Source organism: Euprymna scolopes, chromosome 41 (genome assembly GCF_053919585.1).
Source record: "Euprymna scolopes isolate OS-2025 chromosome 41, ASM5391958v1, whole genome shotgun sequence".
Taxonomy (NCBI): Eukaryota; Metazoa; Mollusca; class Cephalopoda; order Sepiida; family Sepiolidae; genus Euprymna; species Euprymna scolopes.
The window spans coordinates 61,896,534-61,918,312 of record NC_136522.1 but is presented as its reverse complement, the minus strand read 5'-3'; the positions used below and the strand labels follow the sequence as shown (position 1 = coordinate 61,918,312).

The window sequence follows — 21,779 nt, the reverse complement described above, 5'->3', positions numbered from 1 at the left end:
GAGAAGGCAGTTTGCTACGAGAATGCCCATTTAATAGCCGTCTTTTATGCTACCACATGCACGCGTGTAGCGTAAACGGAAGCTGTAAAATGGCGGAATATAGTCCCTGGGTTCAGGGGTTAATACCATGCAAACGGTAAATTTGCGACGGGTTTGATTATCAGATTTGTTGTCAGCGACCTTGAATACCCCTAAAAAAACAATTTAGAGTGGTCGGTGTTCTAGGTGTATCAGAATTTTGGGGAAATTTTTGGCACCCGTAACACAAAACTGCAAATAAAATATAAAAAACTCGTAATTTCTCTTTTTAAAGTGGGTTGTTTATTTTCTTAAATAAACTATTAAAGTTGTTTAAAAAATAATAGAAGTATTATTTTTTTATATTTAAAAAAAACAGTGTTTACAAAGTGTCTGTGCGCGTTCATGCAGCCATTTTTTTTACGTAATGAAATCAATTGAATTTTACGATTTAAATTTTTTTCAATTTTTAAATTTTAAAAATCTATCAAAATTTTTCTATTGGTTCAATTTTTAAGATATTTTCAGGTTCAATGTGAAATTTTATGCTCTTTCCAATAAACCGAATATAATATTCTAGAAAAGTTTTTTTTTTTAATTCACCTCCCTCCCATTTTGAAATGTCTATTAAAATGACAATAATTAATTTTCTCACCCCAAATTTATATCACAAATTGAAGATAAAAGATCAATAAATAAAATAAACTAATTTAAAACAAAAACAAAAAAGAACAGTTATTTGCAAATTTACCTATAAAGTCCAAAGCATAAAAACTTTTTTTTTAAAACCACGTTGAATTTTTTTTTTTAAGTGAAACCTTATAATCTTGTTATATTGTTCAGAAAATTTCGTAGAATTACAACAATTTTTTCTATTTTAGAAATTAAAAAAAAATTCACTCCATAAAGAAGAATTAAAATATATTGAATCAAAAACTCATGTATTTCTTTAAGAGAATAAAAAAAAATCAAAAGTCGGTCGACTGTTTTTATTTTAATCGGCAAAAAACTGATAAGGGAAATGGGATTATTTTTCATCTACGGTGGCCCATTAATAATTTGCTATTAAACCTGTTATTTTTTTTTTAAATTTGATCTTTGCTCCTTTAATTAAAATAAAAATTACGGTTTGAATTACATTTTTCAAGTAGTTATAAGCTTTGAAAGATAGGAGGTCGAATTATTCAATTTTTTTATCATGCATTTTTAATGGCGTTTTCTGATATTGCTATCGGTGTTCTGTTGTAGCTTATCAGTATATTTACCAAAATGTTTTATATTATTCTGCTTTTCAGATGATAAAAGTCATATTTTTATTTTTCTGAAAAAAAAAAAAGTTGCTCAAGAATAATGGATTTTAATAGATTTTAATTCGTTTAAAGAAAAAAAACAACAACTTGGTTTCTCTTTCAGCTTTTGGCCGTGTCTGGATTAGATGTGCAAGATTTTTCCAAGCGATAAATTTCCAAATTTGATCTGAGCTTTACGACGCAACCATTTGTCTGCGAGACGTTCTTCATGCTGACGCACAGGTTGGCCATTAAGGTGTACGCGTCGCAGTTGGAATGTGAGGCACACACGTCCTTGCAGGCTTGTCCATCGCAGTTGGGCATTATTTCCACACCGCACATGTCGTCTGTAGAATTATTCAACTTACTGACCAACATCCAAGTAATATCTGAAATTTTAAAAGGAAAAAAGATTTCATTTGTGTATCCAAAAAAAAATAATAAAATAATAATAATAATAATAAAAATAAATATATAAAAGAAAAAGAGAGAGAAGGTACTTGTGTTTGACAAGATACACCTGAAGAAGGTCGGAGGCTACATCGGCCGAAACCTTGTGCGACAAATCACTCAAGATGAGCACGTTTCCTTGAGTTTTTTTGTTTTTTTAATTTTTAATTGCCTCCTCACGAGGGCAGAGTTAGACACAATGCCAGTTTTTAATGTAGGGAGAAACCAGCTCCCCCAAAAGGGTTAGTAACAAAAATAAAAAACAAAATGTATCAGTCATGAAGGATCTCTCCTCCACTAACCGAGACAAAAAAGTGAAGCGAAAAAAGTTAAATGCAGCATCAGAACATATACTACACTTTGATCCTGACCCGAAGGTTATTTCCTTGCGTTTGGTTAAAGTTTTTTGTTGTATATTTTGTATACCTAGTCAAGCAAATATCACTCATAAGGAATATATAAATAAAACAGTAAGGCGCTTCTACACTATTGGGACGAGATTTCGGAAATCGTAATACTGAATTTCACATGAAAACAAGGGTATCTTTCTTCGTATTTTTAAGATGACTATATTAAAAAAGTATGATCGTTTTCATCAAATTCTATTTTTTATTTTCTTTAATTAATAATTTTCTATCGTATCGATTTTTGTAATTTTTGATAATAATCGTCTTAAAAATACGAGGAATACGTACATCAAGTCTGTTGCCAAGGTCGCTGGAAAGATGGTGAGATCCTTCTACCGCTCCAGAAGATATCTCACTACTGATGCAATTCTCTATCTATATAAAAGCCAAATACGTCCAAGGATGGAATACTGCTGCCATATCTGGGCAGGAGCTGCTAAAAACAGCCTATCCTGCCTTGACAGAGTACAAAATAGACTTCGTGGCTTAGTGGGGGATGCCCTTTTCTCTACCCTGCAACCTCTCTCCCACAGAAGAGACGTTGCGAGCCTATCCTTGTTTTATCGTTATTTCTATGGCAGGTGCTCATCTGAACTCCAATCTCTGGTCCCCCCTCGCCAATCTTTCACAAAAAACACCCATCTAGCTGAATCCACTGTGAAAAATTTTCCCCACTCTTTATCTGTGCCTAAATCAAAACGTAGGTTCCATGAACAAAGCTTCTTTCTTAGAACTGCATGCCTGTGGAACTCTGTTCCGTGTGCCTTCTTCCCACCTGACTACAACCTGTGTGTCTTCAAGTCCAACGTTAACAAACTCCTAATGAACCGCCCCCTTAAGTAAACACTTCATTAAATCTCCACACTAACGTACTGTATTTGCAATAACCCTTATCCCTGAGTGGCTTCCGGGTCTTGATAAGTGGTGACCACCATGTAAAAAATAAAAAAAAAGATGCTGTTGTTTTCATGTAAAATTCAGTTTTACGATTTCCGATATTTCGTCCTAATAGTGTAAAAGCGCCAAATTGTTTCATTTTCAAGCTGAATAAACATGTTACATTAAATAAAAGCACTAGGAATATATAAATAAAACAGTAAGGCGCTTCTACACTATTGGGACAAGATTTCGGAAATCGTAAAACAAACCCAAATGATCTGATAAAGAAATAATTACAAGTAAAAGTAGAATTTATCAATTTGTCGAGTCATATCATATGTTTTTAATGTGGAAGAGTTGTGTGACCAATTCAGACTGACTTAAATTAAGGGTATGCCATTTTTAAATGCACAATCTCAGAACGTAATTATGAATGATTTTTTTTTTGTCAAAAATACATCTAAGCACCTCTTATTTATTTAAAAACTTTGCATACATATTCACAAAGTTAATCAGCGGTTTCATTGTATTGAACCAGCCATCTGTGGCTGATATGAATTCAATACAATCGTCAGCATCGATGGAAAGAGGAAAACAAAATGGAAAAATAAACAGAGAAATAAACACCGGTTAACGGGCGGTGTCTTTGCTCAAAGTCCCTGTTGATGATTTGTATTGAATTCATATCAGCCACAAATGTATAGTTTTTATACAAATATTTGTATTTTAGCTCTCACATTCGTGATCGAGCACTTTATCTGTTTTCTTTTCGTCTCTTTTAGACTATAATGCACCCTATTAAAGCCTGCTTATCACAGCCACTGAATTTCAAAAATGTAGTCTGGACGTAAGGACACTTAAGAAGAACAATATGTAATAAAATTCTGTTTTAAACTTGGAAAAAATGCCACAGAAACGTATGGAATGCTTCAGACTGCTTTTGGACCATCTTGCATAAATCAAGCATCAGTTTTGGAGTGGCATAAGAGATTAAAGCAATGCAAGGAGTATGTGAGGGATGATGAGAGGTGTTGGAGGAGTAAGGAAGTCAGAACACCAGAGCTGATTGGCCAAATAAAGAATTTCATGGATAAGGACCGTCGTGTGTCTATAGAGATAATAAGTGCACAATTGAATTAGAATTTGATGTGTATACTGCCAATGAAAATGCCCAAACGAAAAAAGTCTGGAAACTGTACCAATATATTTTTTTATTACCTGCATCCTTCATGCATATGAAACCATATTGGCTATCGCAATCTCTGTCAAATAACAACCATCCAGAGGATTCTTTTTTCAGCAGGCCACAGGATGCGTCTTTGTCGAGGTCACCGTTTCCCCACCAATTCAACAGGCAACACGTTCGACCATCTTCCCACATATAAGCTGGCGTAAGAAAAATAAAAAGGATCAATTAATTTCAATATTTTTTTGTTAACCCATGTTATGTTAAAAAGGGAGGAAGGGGTAAGGTAAAGATATATATATATATATAACTAGAAGAATACCTGTCCCAAGACGAGTACAATTAAAGACCACCTGTTCGACTATATTCTCATGATGACTTGAAGGTCAAAGTGGCAAGAAATAACAAAAATGTAGACTTGTCTGAAGTGGGAATAACTCCAAGGAAGGGACCTAGCATGAAAATAAATTTTTATTTTTTTTATTTTTTTTTATTACATTTTCACCCCAAACAAGGCACATTGCCACTTTGGTGTAGGGAGCTACTATCAGGGGCAGCAACTACTGGGGCACTATGTTGGGATTTGGGCAGCAAGATGTCAGTTCACGTTACACTTGAACTTCTGCATGTCAGTACAGTTAGGGAAGCAGGGACCTGGAATGGAATTCCAGAGTCTAGCGGTTCTGGGGAAGAAACTACTGGAGTAGAAAGATCTTTTACATCTAGGGATCTCTACTGTGTGGGGGTGGGATTTAGCTGCCTGTCGAGTTTGTCGAGAGTGTCTACGTCGTGGGGGCACAAGTGTCTGCAGGTCGTCAGAGCATTCACCATTAAAATACTTGTAGAACAGGCAGAGGGATGCAACGTTTCGTCGATGGGACAGAGGCTGAAGCTTAGATGCCAGTTCAGGGCCTATCAGATTGGCGACTCTCTTTTGAACCTTGTTTAGGAGTGAGAGACTAGCAGCAGATGCACCAGCCCAAATGTGACAACAATACTCCATACATGGGCTAATGGTGGCCCTAAATGATTCTATCCAAATATAATTCACGTTTTGGTGTTTCCTTTCTAGAAAGAAAAGTATCTTTAATTGTAGTAAAGCTAAAGTTGTTAATTTTTGTAATTAATTTAACCCATAAGAACTTTAGCTTTGCTTTATGCCAGTCATGGCATATTTTTTCTCCTCCAAATTTGCAAAAGATCTGGAACCTTTTTAATTTTTGTATTTTAATTTTTCTTGCCTGATGAAATCAAATATGATTGAAACGGTCTGCACATCGTAGCAAGATATGACTGTATTTACATAAATAATAATAATAATAATAATAATAATAATAATATATATATATATATATATATATATATATATATATATATATATATATATATAGGAAACGATAAGATTGGAAAATGAAGACAGAAAACCTATATGTTGATGAATATAGAATCGTCCATTTATTTAATAAAGGCATACAAACATTTGGTTGGGGGATAGAGGGGGCTCTTTATACTAAGGCATTTCGAAGCCTAATGCTTCTCTGACCCTGTCGGTGGGGCATTAAAATACGCCGACTGTCCCCCTGCAGAGGGTAAAAGTCCCTCAATGGGGGTCCTGGATATGGATATATATATATATATATATATATATATATATATATATATATATATATATATATATAAAGCTGAACGTTTGTGTGTGTGTCTGATCACGAATAGGCTCCTATATGGTTGACTATTATAGAAAACTGATCACATATAATGATAGAAGATGTATCGAGACACAGGAATGAGGATGTTTGATCTGGCATAATGATGATTCAGTAAAATTGTGGAGTCTGCCTATGTGCCTGGTCCACAAAGTATGGACATAAAAAATTAAAAAAAAAGTTTACAAGTGTTTTTGATATAGATATACATAATAATACTTTGATAAGTATGTTTTAACTTAAATAGGGATGGTATAATAAAACTGTGGGGTTTGCGTCCACGCCTGGCCTCCATAGAATGGAAATAGGCACATACTTTTATAAAGACTTTTCATATCTATCTGCGTAAGTATGCTTTGATAATTATGTTTCAGTTTGAAGAAATATCATTTAATAAAATAATGGGGGGGGGGGGGGTTCGTTCGCACCTGACCTCCATAGAATGGAAATATGTCACAAAGTTTAACAAGGTTTTTTAATATAGATCCACAGAATATTGTGATAAGTGTTTCAGTGTGAATAGGTATGGTATAATAAATTATGGGGTTTATCTATTTTATTTTTACTTTCATCATATTTTGCTTTGGTTTTGATACCCCCAAATTCGAAGCTATCTCTTTACAACCCTTCCTTTTCATAACCTATCATACTTTCATAAATCAGAGTCCATTTTCTGTAGGCTGTTTTTGAATTTGAACCCAGTCAACGATGAAATATTATAATCTAGGAAGTATAAGAAAACTTCTCTCGGAATCTAACCAATGCGAGAACTTCCACCTAAAAAAGCCTTTTTTGCCTTTTATATATTCAACATTGGAAATGGCTGAAAAAACGTCCTCCCTAGACAAAACCTGGCCCAGTTGATGCTCGAATAATGAATAATAATCATGTATAAAATTATTTATCTAGTCGCCAAGCTATGATAAACTTATATAAATGCAACTTTGTGTGAGTTTGTTCCTTATAGACTCCGAAACGGCTGAACAGATGTTCTTTTAAATTTACAGAAATTTAGTGTATAAGTCTGGGGGTGATCTTAGTCAAGTTTTGTCTCAGAATACCTCTGATAATTACAGATAATCGAAACCGTTATTTTAATTTAACAATCATCGGTAAAGCCATTTTTTCCACGTCATCGCTTAGCAACAATGATAGAACAAGTTGTGAAAATTCTACTTTGGGTAAGTTGATTGCGTTTTTTTGCATGACATAGTCTGTAGGTTCAAATCCCGCATGTAAATTTCTTAATGTTTTTTGGGTTTTTTTTTTTTCGTTAACTGGAAAAGAAGTTTATACAAAATAATTTTATGAAAGAAAAGCAAGTTCTCAAGAATGCAATGTATTTTGGATTAAGTTACAGCATAGAAGCATGTGAAGCTTCCTCCATGGCGATTTCACGGATTTCGATGACAATAAAAATATAGGAGTGTGAAATATTCGTTGATCATCATTCAATCCCGAGCAACATCGAGTCTCCCTGCTAGTATTTAAAAAAAATTAAATCAAAAATTAAATTATATGGTCATCATGATAAAGATCCTATGAGGTGAAAATCCGTCCCTTATTATAATATCTATTATTATTATTATTATTATCATTATTATTATAATTATAATAATAATAATAATAGAGGTATGGTGAGACAAAAGTGTAATAACGACCAAGTCATTGGAACATAATCGTCCGAATTTGGTCGTCATTGACAAGGTCTCAAAAAACTGGCAGATTGTAGACTTCTCAGTACCCTGGGACAAGAATGTGAGAGAGAACAAGAAGTGGAGCAATTATGCTCTATTGGCCTTGGAGATAAGGTGTATACACGGGGTTAAAACGCAAATAATCCCGATCGTAGTAGGTTTGCTAGTAGTATCAAGTCGTCTGGAAGGACAATTGAAAAAACTACGAATCCCCGATGTTTTAGATGGCCTTCAGACTTCTGCTATTGTAGGTACCACCAATATCCGTAGGAAAACCCTTGATCTTTGAACCTCCTGGTTTGGAGCTGGGATTGAGGGAAATCCTCTGGAAATGAATTGCATCCCTTTTCAGGGAGACGTTGATTGGTTGGTTGGTTGTTTTTGTTTTACGGCATATCAACCCTTTTCGGGTTATTTAATGCCGAATCCAAAGATTTTGAAGAAAAAATTTTTTAATAGAGTATATTTGTTGTTTTCACGTCGGTTTCTATTCAACCCATAGTTGGGACCCTAACAGGTACTACCACTCCAGGTCAGAGTGGACCTGGGAGCAATGGTAATTAAAGGGTAGCTCCACACTCCCCAAAGCCCACAAGCTGGGCCTCACCACTGGATATAGTTTAAGGTCATATCCAGGATCCCCATTGAAGGACTTTTACCCTCTGCAGGGGGGCAGTCGGCGTATTCTAATGCCCCACCGACAGGGCCGGGAAACGTTGATAAACGAAATGAGAATTATAATATATTATATGTATTTTATGTTTTTTTCTTTACTGTTCTTTTTCAGCTTATGCACCATTTCCAGTAAACATCACAGGAGATATTTCTGGTTTGTGTGGAGTCGAGATAATGCCTAACTGCGAGGGCTTACCATGTGTAAATATTTGTCATTCCTACCCAGGCTGTGTGATGTTCGCACCAATGGCAAACCTCTGCATCAACATAAAAAACTCAACGGATCAAAGTACTTGTACCATCAACTTAAAGTCGAACGCCCAGTTTTATAGAGTCGGATTGAAGTGCTAGAATCTGGAAAAATAATTCCATCATGACAACAGAACAAACACGACTGACCATCGAAAATAGTATAATACTTTGGAATTGTGTAGCAAAGTTATTTGTGCATTGAAGTCTCGGATTGTGATAGACAGGTAGTAAATTTCTATAAATAATACATGAGGTTTTTTAAGTTAGTAGTTATCCTAAAATAAAGTTTATTCTATGACTACAGTTTCTAGTCATTTCGCTTTTTTAGTATAGTAGTTTAAGCTTATATATATATATATATATATATATATATATATATATATATATATATATATATATATATATATATATAAGTTGATATATGAGTTGATGCAGTGATTGCAGGTGATTAAATGACTTACTGACTAGATTTTTTTTTTTTTTTAACGAATGATAAAAAATAATTTTTTGTATAGTTTCAAATGTTAAAAACTTCAAAGACTATATATATATATATATATATATATATATATATATCAATGACAAAAGTCGATCTTCCAAATTTCAAGATGTTGACCATCTTACCATTTATTCCTTTAATTCTTGACAACGCCTATTTTGTAGTGCACATTTCAAGAAAATTTTAAGTAAATAAAGTATTGGATATAATTTTAATATATTAAGGATACAATTTTAAAAAATGGGGTATATTTGAATCCAACGAATTAGATTAGAGGAAATATAATTATGGAAGAAAAATTAATAGACATACCAGGTAATCATTGATTTGAAAATTATAATTTAACTTAGAAAATTAATAGATAAAACTCATGTAGGTATAGATTAATTTATTTGGAAATGTTTTATATATTAAATTTTACATAAATAATATAATCAATAAAAATGCAACATGAATTAATAAACAAATGATATAAATAAAAACAATTAGATTGGATAACCTAAAAGTAAGATTGTATAAAGGGAAATAATTTACTTAAATTAAAAACTAGGTTATCGCCCTTGAATGAATCATAAACAAATAAAAGAAAATATGAATTTAATGTTAAAAATAATTAATTAAAACTACTTAAATGACAATAAATTAATTCAGATTAATGTAGAAATAAAGTTAAGATAAATATTTATAGATATATGTAATAAAATTAAATTTATAGATATAAAAAATTTAGGTTTAATCAATAAAGGTTATTACCGGAAATAAAATCAATAGGTTAAGTAGTTTCGTATGAGAAATAAATATAAATACATATATTATAGATTTTACAGTTATCAATATTATCTGTGTAAATATATATTATATGAATTAATAAAATATTATATATTCATAACCCCTGATAATTACCGATAATCGAAACCGTTATTTTAATTTAACTATCATCGGTAAAGCCATTTTTTCCACGTCATCGCTTAGCAACAATGATAGAACAACAAGTTGTGAAAATTCTACTTTGATAAGTATGTTTTAACTTAATTAGGGATGGTATGATAAAATTGTGGGGTCTGCGTTCGCAATAATGAAATATTAAATAAAGTATTTTTTATTAATGTATATCAAAATGAATGCAATTTATTAATACTTATAGTTATAATACTTTTAAATACATATTAAAAAACAATGTGTTTTTCTTTAGTCTGTGTTGCAATAGAATCTCTTACACCCCCCCTTTTTTTTTACATGAACTACGTGTATGTATTACCAGCGGATCTTGTTTATGGCTTTAGTAATATTTTACTAATGGATATCGGTCTCTCCTTATTGTAGTCTCTGTTGCAATAAACGTTTCTTTCTTACTTATACTAAGGTGTTAGCTGTTTTTTCTTTCTATATCACAATCTTGGCCATTTTTTTTTTATCACGGTTGTTGGTTGGTTGTTTTTGTTTTACGGCATATCAACTCTTTTCAAATTATTTAATGCCGAATCCAGTGATTTTGAAGAACATTTTTTTTAATAGAATATATTTGTTTTTTATTTTTTTCACGTCGGTTTCTGTTTAACCCATAGTTGGGGCCCTAACAGGCACTACCACTCCGGGTTAGAGTGGACCTGGGAGCAATGGCAATAAAGGGGGACCCACATTCCCCAAAATTTAGGGGGTAAAAACAATTATATAGTCGTATAAATAATTGAAGTACCTGTTAGTTTAAAAATACTTAATGTTTGCACATACACCACAATCTTGGCCATTGTTTTTTTTTTTTTTTATCACGGTTGTTGGTTGGTTGGTTTTGTCTTATGGCATATCAACTCTTTTCAGCTTATTTAATGCCAAATCCAGTGATTTTGAAAAAAATCCTTTTAATAGAATATATTTGTTTTCAAGTCGGTTTCTATTTAACCCATAGTTGGGACCCTAACAGATACTACTACAACAAGTCAGAGTGGACCTCGGAGCAATGGCAATAAAGGGGGGCTCCACATTCCCCCAAATTTGGGGGGAGGGTAAAAAAATTATATAGTTGAATAAGTATGTGTTAATTTAAAAATACTCATGTGAATAAGGGTTCTCAAGTTCATTAGCAATAAAGATAAAAGCCAGAAATTGCCTGAAAACTGACGAGGAAAGCCTCGCCAGAAACAGCTCGTGACATAAATGCTTCTGGTTTTTCTGTTAAATTTTTTTTTTTTTTTTTTTGTCATACAAATTAACTTCATAATTTACTATTTAGAAAAAAGTTAGTTTTTTTGTTATTTTTGTGACATGAATGTAGAATACAATTTTTATACAAAACCTTCAGTCCTAAACAATAAAAATATTCTTTTTTTTACCTGCTGGTTTTTCTGTCACTTTATGATGGCTATGAATTTTTTTGTATGAGAGTAGGGGTTAAATGAAGAAATACATGAAGCCGAAGGGTCAATGATGGAGGAAAGGTTGAGAATGCCTGACATCCACTAACTAAAGGGAAGTAACTTTGACTGTGTTTAAAAACTTATTTTCTTTACACCGACTCAAATTGTGTGCGCATGTTCAGAGAGAGGAGTAGGCTGGGTGAAGACAAACAACAAAGATAAGGCAAAATAGAAGTTATGTTAACAAAACCTTCAGTCCTAAACAATAAAAAGATTTTTTACCTTCTGGTTTTTCTGTCATTTTATGATGGCTATGAATTTTTTTGTATGGGTTGGTTGGTTGCTTGCTTTTGTCTTGCGGAATATCAACCCTTTTCAGGTTATTTAATGCCGAATCCAGTGATTTTGAAGAACAATTTTTTAATAGAGTATATTTGTGTTTTTCAAGTCGGTTTCTATTTAACCCATAGTTGGGACCAAACAAGTACTACCACTCCAAGTCAGAGTGGACCTGGAAGCAATGGCAATAAAGGGGTGGCTCCAAACTTCCCCAAAGCCCACAAGCTGAGACCTCACCATCGGATATAGTTTAAGGTTATATCCAGGACTTTTTTTACCACGGACACAACCTAATATTAATCACTGAAAACCGTTGAAATCTTCAACGCATGCAACATCCTCTCAAACAGTTTTCTCAATTCTATTAAATAACCTTTTTATTATGTCAAATAATAATCTATATATATAAAAGCGAAAATGTGTGTGTATGTATGTATGTGTGTTCGCTTTTTGTGTATGTCTACAAAAGGCTTTTTTGGCCCGTGATTCTCGGTTGGCTCGCTCCTTCTTAAAACTTTTTATATGCTGTCTAAATAATAATATCTACGACTAAGGAACTTGGGTCGCAGCTATCTTTAATTTACCCGACTTTTACAAGCTATTTTCGAGATATTTTTTGATCGCCGCGTAGCGGGGAAAACAGAAACTGGTTTCCAGCGCAAAACTAGGTCAAACATCACGCGACTTTCTCGCACCTGCTAATTTTACTTTATAAATGTCAACTTAGCACACTTATCAATTCATCTGTTTCCGTGGTCGAGATGGTTAGGTCGTAGGGTTTTTTTTCCATTTCCTTTCCACCTCCACGTCAAAGGTTTGGGGTTCAAGCCTACCTTTCTACTAAAACTTTTTTTTTTTCTTTTACACCTCCAAACACCCGGCCAACGTTTTTTTTTTTAACAGGGTTGTTTTGATCTACCCCCCCCCACACACACACACAACACACACCTTTAAACACCCGGGCAACACCGGGTACCCCTGCTAGTCTAATATATAAAAGGCTATATGTCCGTCTGTCTCCGTATTTTCAAACTCCTTCGAAACTAAAAGTCACAGGAGTGCTAGGGGCCTCAAATGATTGGATTTTTTATGGGTTGTTTTTTTTATGGATCAGTTAAAATAGTTTTTAAGGGGTAAAAATTGAACAAATCGTTATACATTTTGTAGCTTCATCTTGAATGTCACCAGCTTTGAATGCTACAGTTTCGGTTTCGATTCTAGCTGATGGCACCCAAAATTTCAAATATCAAAAGGAAATGTATTTACATTTTTTTTCTTTTGAAATCACGACTCTATAATAATATATACGAAATCTGGACAAATTAAAATATCATATTTAAGCGTATTTTATGCCCCTCCCCACTAGTTTATAACTAATATTCATCTCATGGAAGAGAGACTTTCATTAAATTATGAAATCATCATAGGCGCAGACCTTGTTCTTGGCCTTCGGGCTAGGAGCGGAAAAGGAAGTAATTAGTTCTGGTCAATGTGGGGGGGGGCAACCCTTCATATCGGACAATTGCTTTTTAAGTCAATTAGTTTGGTCAATGTGGGGGGAAACCCTTCATATCAGACAATTGCTAATTTTGGACCCTGCCAGAGTGCCCCCTTGGGGGAGCTGGTTTTTCCTCCCCACACTAAATTTCGATTGTAAATTTGATTTAACAAGGAATCATTTTTCTTTTTTTGCAAAGTACGAGAAAAATTTTAGTAGACAAATTTCAAAAGAATAAAAAAAAAACTCAGTGTAAGTTGAGACATGCGTTGCATATAGGAGAATGATATGATAGATATGTGTAATGAATGAAAAGCTTAGATGACCTCAGTGAAAAATTAAATCAAGACAAAGGGTGAGTACCACTAAAGAGTATCCAACAATGCCAAAAAAGAATCTTGTAAGAGTATAGAAAAATAGTTTGGAATAATATGGAACAAGATCAAAAGTAGTCTGCAAGGAAAAGAATCTGGAAGAACATGGAAGAAGGCCAAAAAGGAGTTAGGAATGAATATAAACAGGGTCAAAAGGAGTTTAGAAGAATATGCAACAATGCTGAAAAGGAGTTTGGAAGAATATAAAACAATGCTGAAAAGGAGTTTGGAAGAATATGCAACAATGCTGAAAAGGAGTTTGGAAGAATATAAAACAATGTCGAAAAACATTTAGAAGAGTATGGAACCATTTTGGAAACGAGTTTTAACAAGTATGGCGAAAGGCCAAAAAAGAAGTTTGGAAGAGTATGAACAAGGGCAAAACGACGCTTAGAAGAGTATGGAACAATGTAAAAAAAGAATTTAGAAGAAAATGAAACGAGATAAAAAATAGTTTGGAAAAATATGGAACGATCGGAAACTTGTGAAAAAGAATATGGAACAAAGCCAAAAAGGAGGTTGGAAGAAAAGGAGTTCCAAATAATATGGGACAGAACCAAAAGTAAGCTTGGAAGAATATGAAACAATGTAAAAAACAAATTTAGAAGAATGTGTATTAAGACCAAAAGGAGTTTAGAAGAATATGAAACAAGTTCCGAAACGAATTCGAACACATATGGCACACCGCCAGGAAGGAGTTTGGAAAAGTATAGAACAAGGTCAAAACAGAGCTCAGAAGAGTATTGAACAATGTCAAAAATAGTTTGGAAGATTAGCGACAAAGCCAAAAAATGAGTTTGAAAGAATGTGAACGAGGCCTAAAGGAGTTTAGAAGAATATGGAATAGGTTAAAAAGAATTTGAAAGAATATAAATGAAGGTCAAAATGAGTTTAATAGGATATGGAGCAGGGTTTCAAAGAGTTTGGGTGAATATGAAATAGGTCAAAAGAGTTCGGAAGTATACGGAAGTTTTTTTTTTTTTTTTTTTTTTTACATGGGGGTCACCACTTATCAAGGCCCGGAGGCCACTCAGGGATAAGGGTTATTACATGTACAGTAATCAATGAGATAGTATTGTAGTAATCATTAGTATTGGAGATTTGATAGAGTGTCTTACTTAAGGGGGCAGTTTGTCAGGAATTTGTTTATGTTGGATTTGAAGACATCCAGGTCGTAGTCAGGTGGGAAACAGGCAAACGGAAGAGAGTTCCACAGTTGTGCACTTCTGAGAAAGAAGCTCTGCTCATGGAATCTATGTTTCGATTTAGGCACAGATAAAGAGTGGGGAAAATTATTGACAATAGTTTCAGCCAGATGGGTGTTTCTCGTGAAAGATTGGCGAGGGGGGATTGATTGGAGCTCAGACGAGCACTTGCCCTGGAAATAATGATAAAACAAAGACAGACTCGCAAAGTCTCTTCTGTGGGAGAGAGGCTGCAGGGAAGAGAAAAGGGCATCCCCCACTAAACCACGAAGTCTATTTTGTACTCTATCAAGGCAGGATAGGCTGTCCAGATGTGGCAGCAGTACTCCATCCTTGAATGTACTTGGCTTTTATACAGATAGAGAATTGTGTCAGTTGTGAGATATCTTCTGGAGCGGTAGAAGGATCCCACCATTTTCCCAGCATCCTAGGCAACAAACCTGATGTACGTGTTCCATTTCAGATCAGGAGTAAAGGTCAAAGCCAGAAGCTTGTCAAAACATGGAGCCTCCCCAAGACGAGAGCCATCTATTTCAATTGATGCCAGATGGGGATCAGAGCATTGATGATGTAAAGATAGAAGCTTGGTTTTGGGTGCATTAAAAGTGACCAGCCACCTCTTCCCCCACTGTACCACGCGCTCAAGATCAGAGGAGAGAGAATTAGAGAGAACTTTGTCATTTACGGCCTTTGATGTGTTGCCATAGATGGTCGTGTCATCAGAATAGATGTCAACGAATGATTTAAGTATGTGTTTTGGGAGATCATTGATGTAGATCAGGAAGAGAGTTGGGCCCAGGATGGACCCCTAAGGGACTCCAGCATTAATACTGTGGGCCTCTGATTTCTGCCCATTAACCACTACTCTCATGAACCTATCGGAGAGAAATGATTTAATGATTGAGTAAACATTTCCAGTGATGCCATAGCTGGAAATCTTGTGAAGTAGGCCCTTATGCCATACCTTATGGAAGGCCTTTGATATGTCAAGAGCAATTGCCCTGGAAAGGAAGCCTTTGTTAAGAGATTCACTAATCCTATGAGATATAACCGTTAGCACATCTGCTGTAGATCTTGCAGAGCGGAAACCATATTGCATGTCACTAAGAAGGTTGTTTCTGTTGAGGTGGTTGACTATTTCTCTATTTAATATGGATTCCAACAACTTACTCATGACACACAGGAGACTTATTGGTCTGTACTGAGAGGGAGATGACTTTTTACCTGAATTCTTAAATACAGAGCATATTGGTGAGGTTTTCCAGGGTGTTGGAAAGCACTTCTCCTTAAGGCAACGTTTAAACAGTTTTGTAAGTATGGGGGAAAGTTCTGGTTGGAGCTTTTTCAGCACTATAATTGGAATGCCGTCAGGGCCAGTTGCTTTACTGGAATCAAGGTTCTTGATTAGCTTGGCGACTTCACACACAGATATTTGTATGTTGCATAACATGTTGTCTGTTATAGGAGGAAATACAGGGAGTTGATGGCCTTTGTCGCATAGGGTAGAATTAGCTGCAAAGTTCTTGGCAAATAGTCTGGCCTTCTCTGATGCTGACGAGATGACCTCAAGTCCATTGATGATAGTTGGGATAGAACGCACGCTTCTGTTCAAGATCCTGTTTGCTATTTGCCAGAACTGGTAGGAACCAAGCCGCTGCTCAGCTACTTTGGATTTAACGGACTGAGCATATATACTCTTGCATTTTTTATTACTCTTTTACAGTGGTTGCTGGCAGTCCTGAAAGCAGCTTTAGTCTCAGTACATCTATTACGTTGGTAGCTATGGAAAAAGTGATTTCTGTGCGCGATGGCTGCAGCACATTCAGGGGAGAACCATGGCTGGCTGTTAGGTTTTTGTTGGAATTTTTTTGGATGGTATGAATCGGTCTATGCCTACAATTAACCATTCGGTCAGGTCTGATACTATAGAGGACACATCCTTTTTAAACATGGAATGCAGAGGTAGGTCAGATATGAATGTACGGAAGCTATCACAGTCAGCCATAGAGTATTGGTATACAGTACGGTGGAGAGGTACGTCTGAAGACTTATTACATTTCATTTTTATCTTAACTGCTACAACAGAGTGGTCGGAGGATCCCAGAGGAGATAGAACGGAACATGAACATAGCTCAGGGGAAGTTGTGAGGAAAAGGTCTAGAAGGCTTGCATACTGACCGGTAGTATCGGGCACACGGGTGGGTTTGTGAACAATCTGAGTGAGGTCATAGGCAGTGGCAAAATCATGGCAGAACCTCCCCTCATCATCGGTTTTATTTGAGTGGGTCAGCCATTCCACATTATGGACATTAAAGTCACCGCAAATGTGAATGTCAGCCAAAGGATGAGCAGACAGGATGTGGTCAATTTTCTCAGATATGCTCTTAAAGATAGTAACCCCACTGTTGTGGGGGCGATAGAGGGCAAATATAAATGCAGTGGTGTAAGGTAGTGCAACCCGGAAGCATATATAAGGTAAATTAGGGTCTTTTCTAGAGATATCTCTACCACATAGAAAGCCATCTTTGATGTAGGCACATATTTCATGCGCATGGCGATCTTGGGGGTCAGATTTAGATGTTAAGTTAGAGTATCCTTTAATTTTGAATTCGTCTAGGGAAGTGGTTGGCCCTATGCCAGTTTCACTTAGAAAGAATATGTCCGGTTTCGTCTCCTGTAATTGTGTTTCACCCTCTGGAAGGTTGGAACATAGACCCCCTAATGTTGGAGAAGGAGACATGGTAGTAGGCGTCTACATTGGAGGATGGGGTTCTAGGTTTATTCGTGTTTTTTTTTTTTTTTGAGATTTGTCATGTTGAGGTTTTGGGATTTGTGGAGCAGGTCGGTAGACTTGGTTGGAGCAGAACAGAGAGGGAAAGTAAGAGAGAAAAGGACAAGAAATTGTCTGTTTTTTTTTGTAGCACATGATAAGGTAAAGCCATAACAATTACCCACTAGTATGGCATCGAGAGGCCCTACCAGAAACTAGTGTATGGTCCACAATCCATTCACCAAATGGCAATACAGCAGCCCCGGTACTGTGCACCTGCTGATAGGACAGCATTCTTAGTGGTTATTCCAAGGTTCGGGTCCCTGACTATTCAGGTGAGTAACGTCAGCCCAGATGAAACGTTTACCTCCAGTACCCTTACTAGTGACATGACCACAAGGATAGACATAGAAACAGAAATTTTCCGACATCTCAGGCTACTGTTTACAAAGTACTACCGACCTGGAAAGCAGCTTTTTCTTCACCCTTTGTCAGAAAAATCACTCATTGGAAATGAGGACTGAAGGACAAAAAAGGAGAAGCGAGAGTTACTGGAGCTGCCGATAACACATCCGCATGCATTATCTACTCTCCAAAATGAGTTTGAAAGAATATGGAACAATGTGAAAAAGGAGTAAAAAAGAATATGGAACCAGGTCAAAAGGAGTTTGGAAGATTATGGAATAATGTCATAAAGAGTTTAGAAAAATATAAAACGGGGTCAAAAGGAATTTGGAAGAATATGGAACAAGGCCAAAAGGAGTTGGGAATAATATGGAACAAGGTCAAAAAGTAGTTTGGAAGATTATGAAATAGGCCAAAAATGTGTTTGAAAGAATATGGAACAAGATCATAAAGGAGTTAGGAAGAATGTGGAACAAAGTCAAAAGAAGTTTGGTTGATTATAGAATAATGTCAAAAAAGTGTTTAGAAGGATATAGAACAGAGTTAAAAGAAATTTGGAAAAGCTAAAAGCTCCTTTGCAAAATATGGAATATCTTACAAGGACATTTGAAAAATATGGAACAAGGTCAAAAGGAATTTGGGAGAATATGGGACAAGGTTTAAAGAAGTTTGGAAGAATATGGAACCAAGTCAAAAGGAGTTTGGAAAAATATTTAAAAAAGTCAAAAAAAGTTAAGAAGAGTATGATCCCAACTTGAACAAGGTCAAAATGAATTTAATAGGATATGGAACATATGGAACTCATATTGATCTTGTTCTATATTCTTTCTTAGAACTGCACGCCTGTGGAACTCTCTTCCATTTGCTTGCTTTCCAGCTGACTACAATTTGATTATCTTCAAGTCTAAAGTAAACAAGTTCTTGATGAACTGTCCCCCTAAGTAATCCAATTTACAAAATTTCCACTACTTATGATTCGTACGCTATAATCCCATTGACTAATATATACCCATTAACCCTTATCTTCGAGTGGCCTCCGGGCCTTGATAAATAAAAAATATATATTTATATATAAAAAAAAAAAGTTTCCAAACTTCTTTTGGCCTTGTTCCATTCTAAACAGATTCAATATTACCAGGACAAAACTGTATAATTCACCAATTCCACCCTGAATTAGGGGAAGAAAAGGAGTTTCAGTTTCTGTAAATTAATTTCTCCCTCTACTTACTCTTATTTCTAAGGCCGAGTCCAGTCCAATATTTAGTGTTCTGGTCCAAGAATGGTTCCAGGGATTTTAATTCACTCTCATCTTTTATTGCATACAAAGACGATCCGTGTTTTTGGCACATTTGGCTGGCATCTGTCTTTGATACGTTTTTATTGCTGAAATAGAAACATTTTGAATCTATTTGTGTCCATTGATTTACAGTGAGATCTGCAATATATAAAAAAAAATGTCTGTTAAAAGAAAGAGAGAGAGAGAGAAGGGGTAAGAGGCAAAAGGAGAAAAAGTGAGAGAAAGAGAAAGAAGTAAAAGGAAAGAGAGGAGGGAGAGATAGAGAGGGCAGATGTTTGTTTTACGGCATATCAACCCTTTTCGGGTTATTTAATGCCGAATCCAAAGATTTTGAAGAAAAATTTTTTAATAGAATATATTTGTTGTTTTCAAGTCGGTTTCTATTTAACCCATAGTTGGGACCCTAACAGGTACTACCCCTCTGGATCAGAGTGAACTTGGGAGCAATGGCAATTAAAGGGTGGCTCCACACTCCCCAAAGCCTGCAAGCTGGGGCCTCACCACTGGATATAGTTTAAGGTCATATCCAGGACCAGGAGAGAGAGAGAGAAGAATAGGAGAATGTGAAATAGAAAGGAAAGAAAAGAAAAGAGAGAAAGAGAAAAAAAGGAGAGGAAGTAAGAGAGAGAGAGAGAGAGAGAGAGAGAGAGAGAGAGAGAGAGAAAGGGAAGAACAAATGAGAGAGATAGAGACAAAAAAGAGGGAAAAATAAGAGAAAGAAAGTGATGAACAGAGGGAAAGAGAGAGAGAGAATGATAAAAAGGAGAGAGAATAATTGTGGGGAAGAGAAAAAGAGAGACAGCGATGTATAAATTATTACATAATAACATTAAACATCCAGGAAAAAAAGCCCCCCCCCCACAACAAAAACTGGCGCAATGGACCTTTACAGAATGGAATATTTTTTCTCAATTTTAGATATTATACATCCTGAGGACCAACAACTGAGATAATATCAAATTTATGGTGGTCTGTTTTGTATGTTTCCACTTTTAGATGGATATACAAACATACATTATTATTTGGATTCTTCGGACTACTGTTCTCATCTTGAGTGTTATTTTTCACAACGTTTCGGTTGATGTAACCTCTGACCTTCTTCAGGTGTATCTTATTGAATGATTAGAGTACTTGGAAAAAAAATCAATTGTAAAAATAGTATTCCCCTGAAGTGTGGGAGACCAAAAAATATAATTAGTAAAGTACTTAGGATCTCTATCCAGTTATGAATCACGGAATGAGAACATGCTACCTCCGTGAGGTAAATAAAGGGTTCCATTCGAAATTACGTTCAGATTCCAGAGTTCGACAGTGCAGAGACTAATACATGTGAGCTACAGACACAAGCTGGATGACCTGCAAGCACTTGTGCCCCCACGACGTAAATACTCTCGACAAAACCGACAAGCAGTTAAATCCCACTCCTACACAGTAGAGATCCCTAGATGTAGGAGAGCTTTCTACCCCAGAACTGCTAGACTTTGGAATTCCATTCCGGCTCCCTGCTTCCCCAACTGTATGACATGCAGAAGTTCAAGTGTAATGTGAACCGACATCTTACTGCCCAACTCCCTACATAGTACCCCAGTAGCTTATGTCCCTGATAATAGCCCCCTACACCAAAGTGACAATGGGCCTTGTTTGGGGTGAAAATATAAAAAAATTAAAAAAATAGATGTCAAACGCAAAGTAACATCACATAGAATCACGAAAACTGAAACAGTAGAATTGTAAGCCCCCCCCCTGCACCACTGCCTTCTGTCCCCCCCCCTTTTTGTGTGTGTAATTAATTTACTTCTATAATAAATAATTTTATCAAGAATTTTCATAACTTTTGATTTTGGTTTCGATTATTCGATTATAGCTGAAGGAACTCAAGTTATATCTATATATATAAAAATGTAAAGTTGGTTCGTTCTAAACAAATAAAACCATGTTTATACGTTACCAATTTATTTGAAATTTTCAGACAACCCATTTTTAGAGTCGAGGTATGTTTTTATGTTATTAAAATAAATTTACCTAATTAAAATTAAAATATTAAATAAAATAAATATATTTATTTAATCGTTTCTGCGAATCTGTTCTGTTGATAAAACTGAACTTCCGGTTCGATTCATTTCACAGCCACGAATTGACGAAAGGTTTCATTTTCTGTTAACTCGATAAGTAAAAAAAAAACAAAAAAAACATATTTCATTTGTTTATCTTCCAAATTTTTTAATTTACACATCTTTTCTTTATTATATAAGGCCAAAAAAAAACCAAAAGTTTGTTGCTTGCTTTTGAGTTTTTTTTTTTTGTTTGTTTTTCTATATAAGATTACTCATGCAGAGAGTGATCCGTGCTGAAATAATGTTATTATTTAAAAAGTCATTCTTAACATGGGGAGGTAAGGATGTTTTGTACCTATTCTGTACTTTAACCTTACAATTGAATAAATAAAAAAAAAAAAAAACATATCGTAAAACGTTATTTA

At 35.1% G+C, this 21,779-nt stretch overlaps 2 protein-coding genes across 3 annotated transcripts in view; one reads left to right on the top strand and one right to left on the bottom strand.

The window, feature by feature from the left end:
- The window catches only part of LOC145266720 (uncharacterized), a 28,020-nt gene extending 19,071 nt beyond the window's left edge, over positions 1-8,949 (top strand). Inside the window, exon 4 of the mRNA XM_080122642.1 lies at positions 8,420-8,949. Coding sequence (XP_079978768.1) covers positions 8,420-8,658 — 239 coding nt within the window. The 3' untranslated portion in view covers positions 8,659-8,949. The remainder of the gene's footprint in view (positions 1-8,419) is intronic.
- LOC145266719 (killer cell lectin-like receptor subfamily F member 1) overlaps positions 328-21,779 on the bottom strand; it is a 39,111-nt gene continuing 17,659 nt past the window's right edge. For both annotated transcript variants that reach the window (XM_080122640.1, XM_080122639.1), the window contains exons 2-4: positions 19,232-19,438; positions 4,262-4,429; positions 328-1,696 (exon numbers count right to left, since the gene is read on the bottom strand). In XM_080122640.1, the coding sequence (XP_079978766.1) occupies positions 1,428-1,696; positions 4,262-4,429; positions 19,232-19,352 (558 nt within the window). In that variant the 5' untranslated portion in view covers positions 19,353-19,438 and the 3' untranslated portion in view covers positions 328-1,427. The remainder of the gene's footprint in view (positions 1,697-4,261; positions 4,430-19,231; positions 19,439-21,779) is intronic.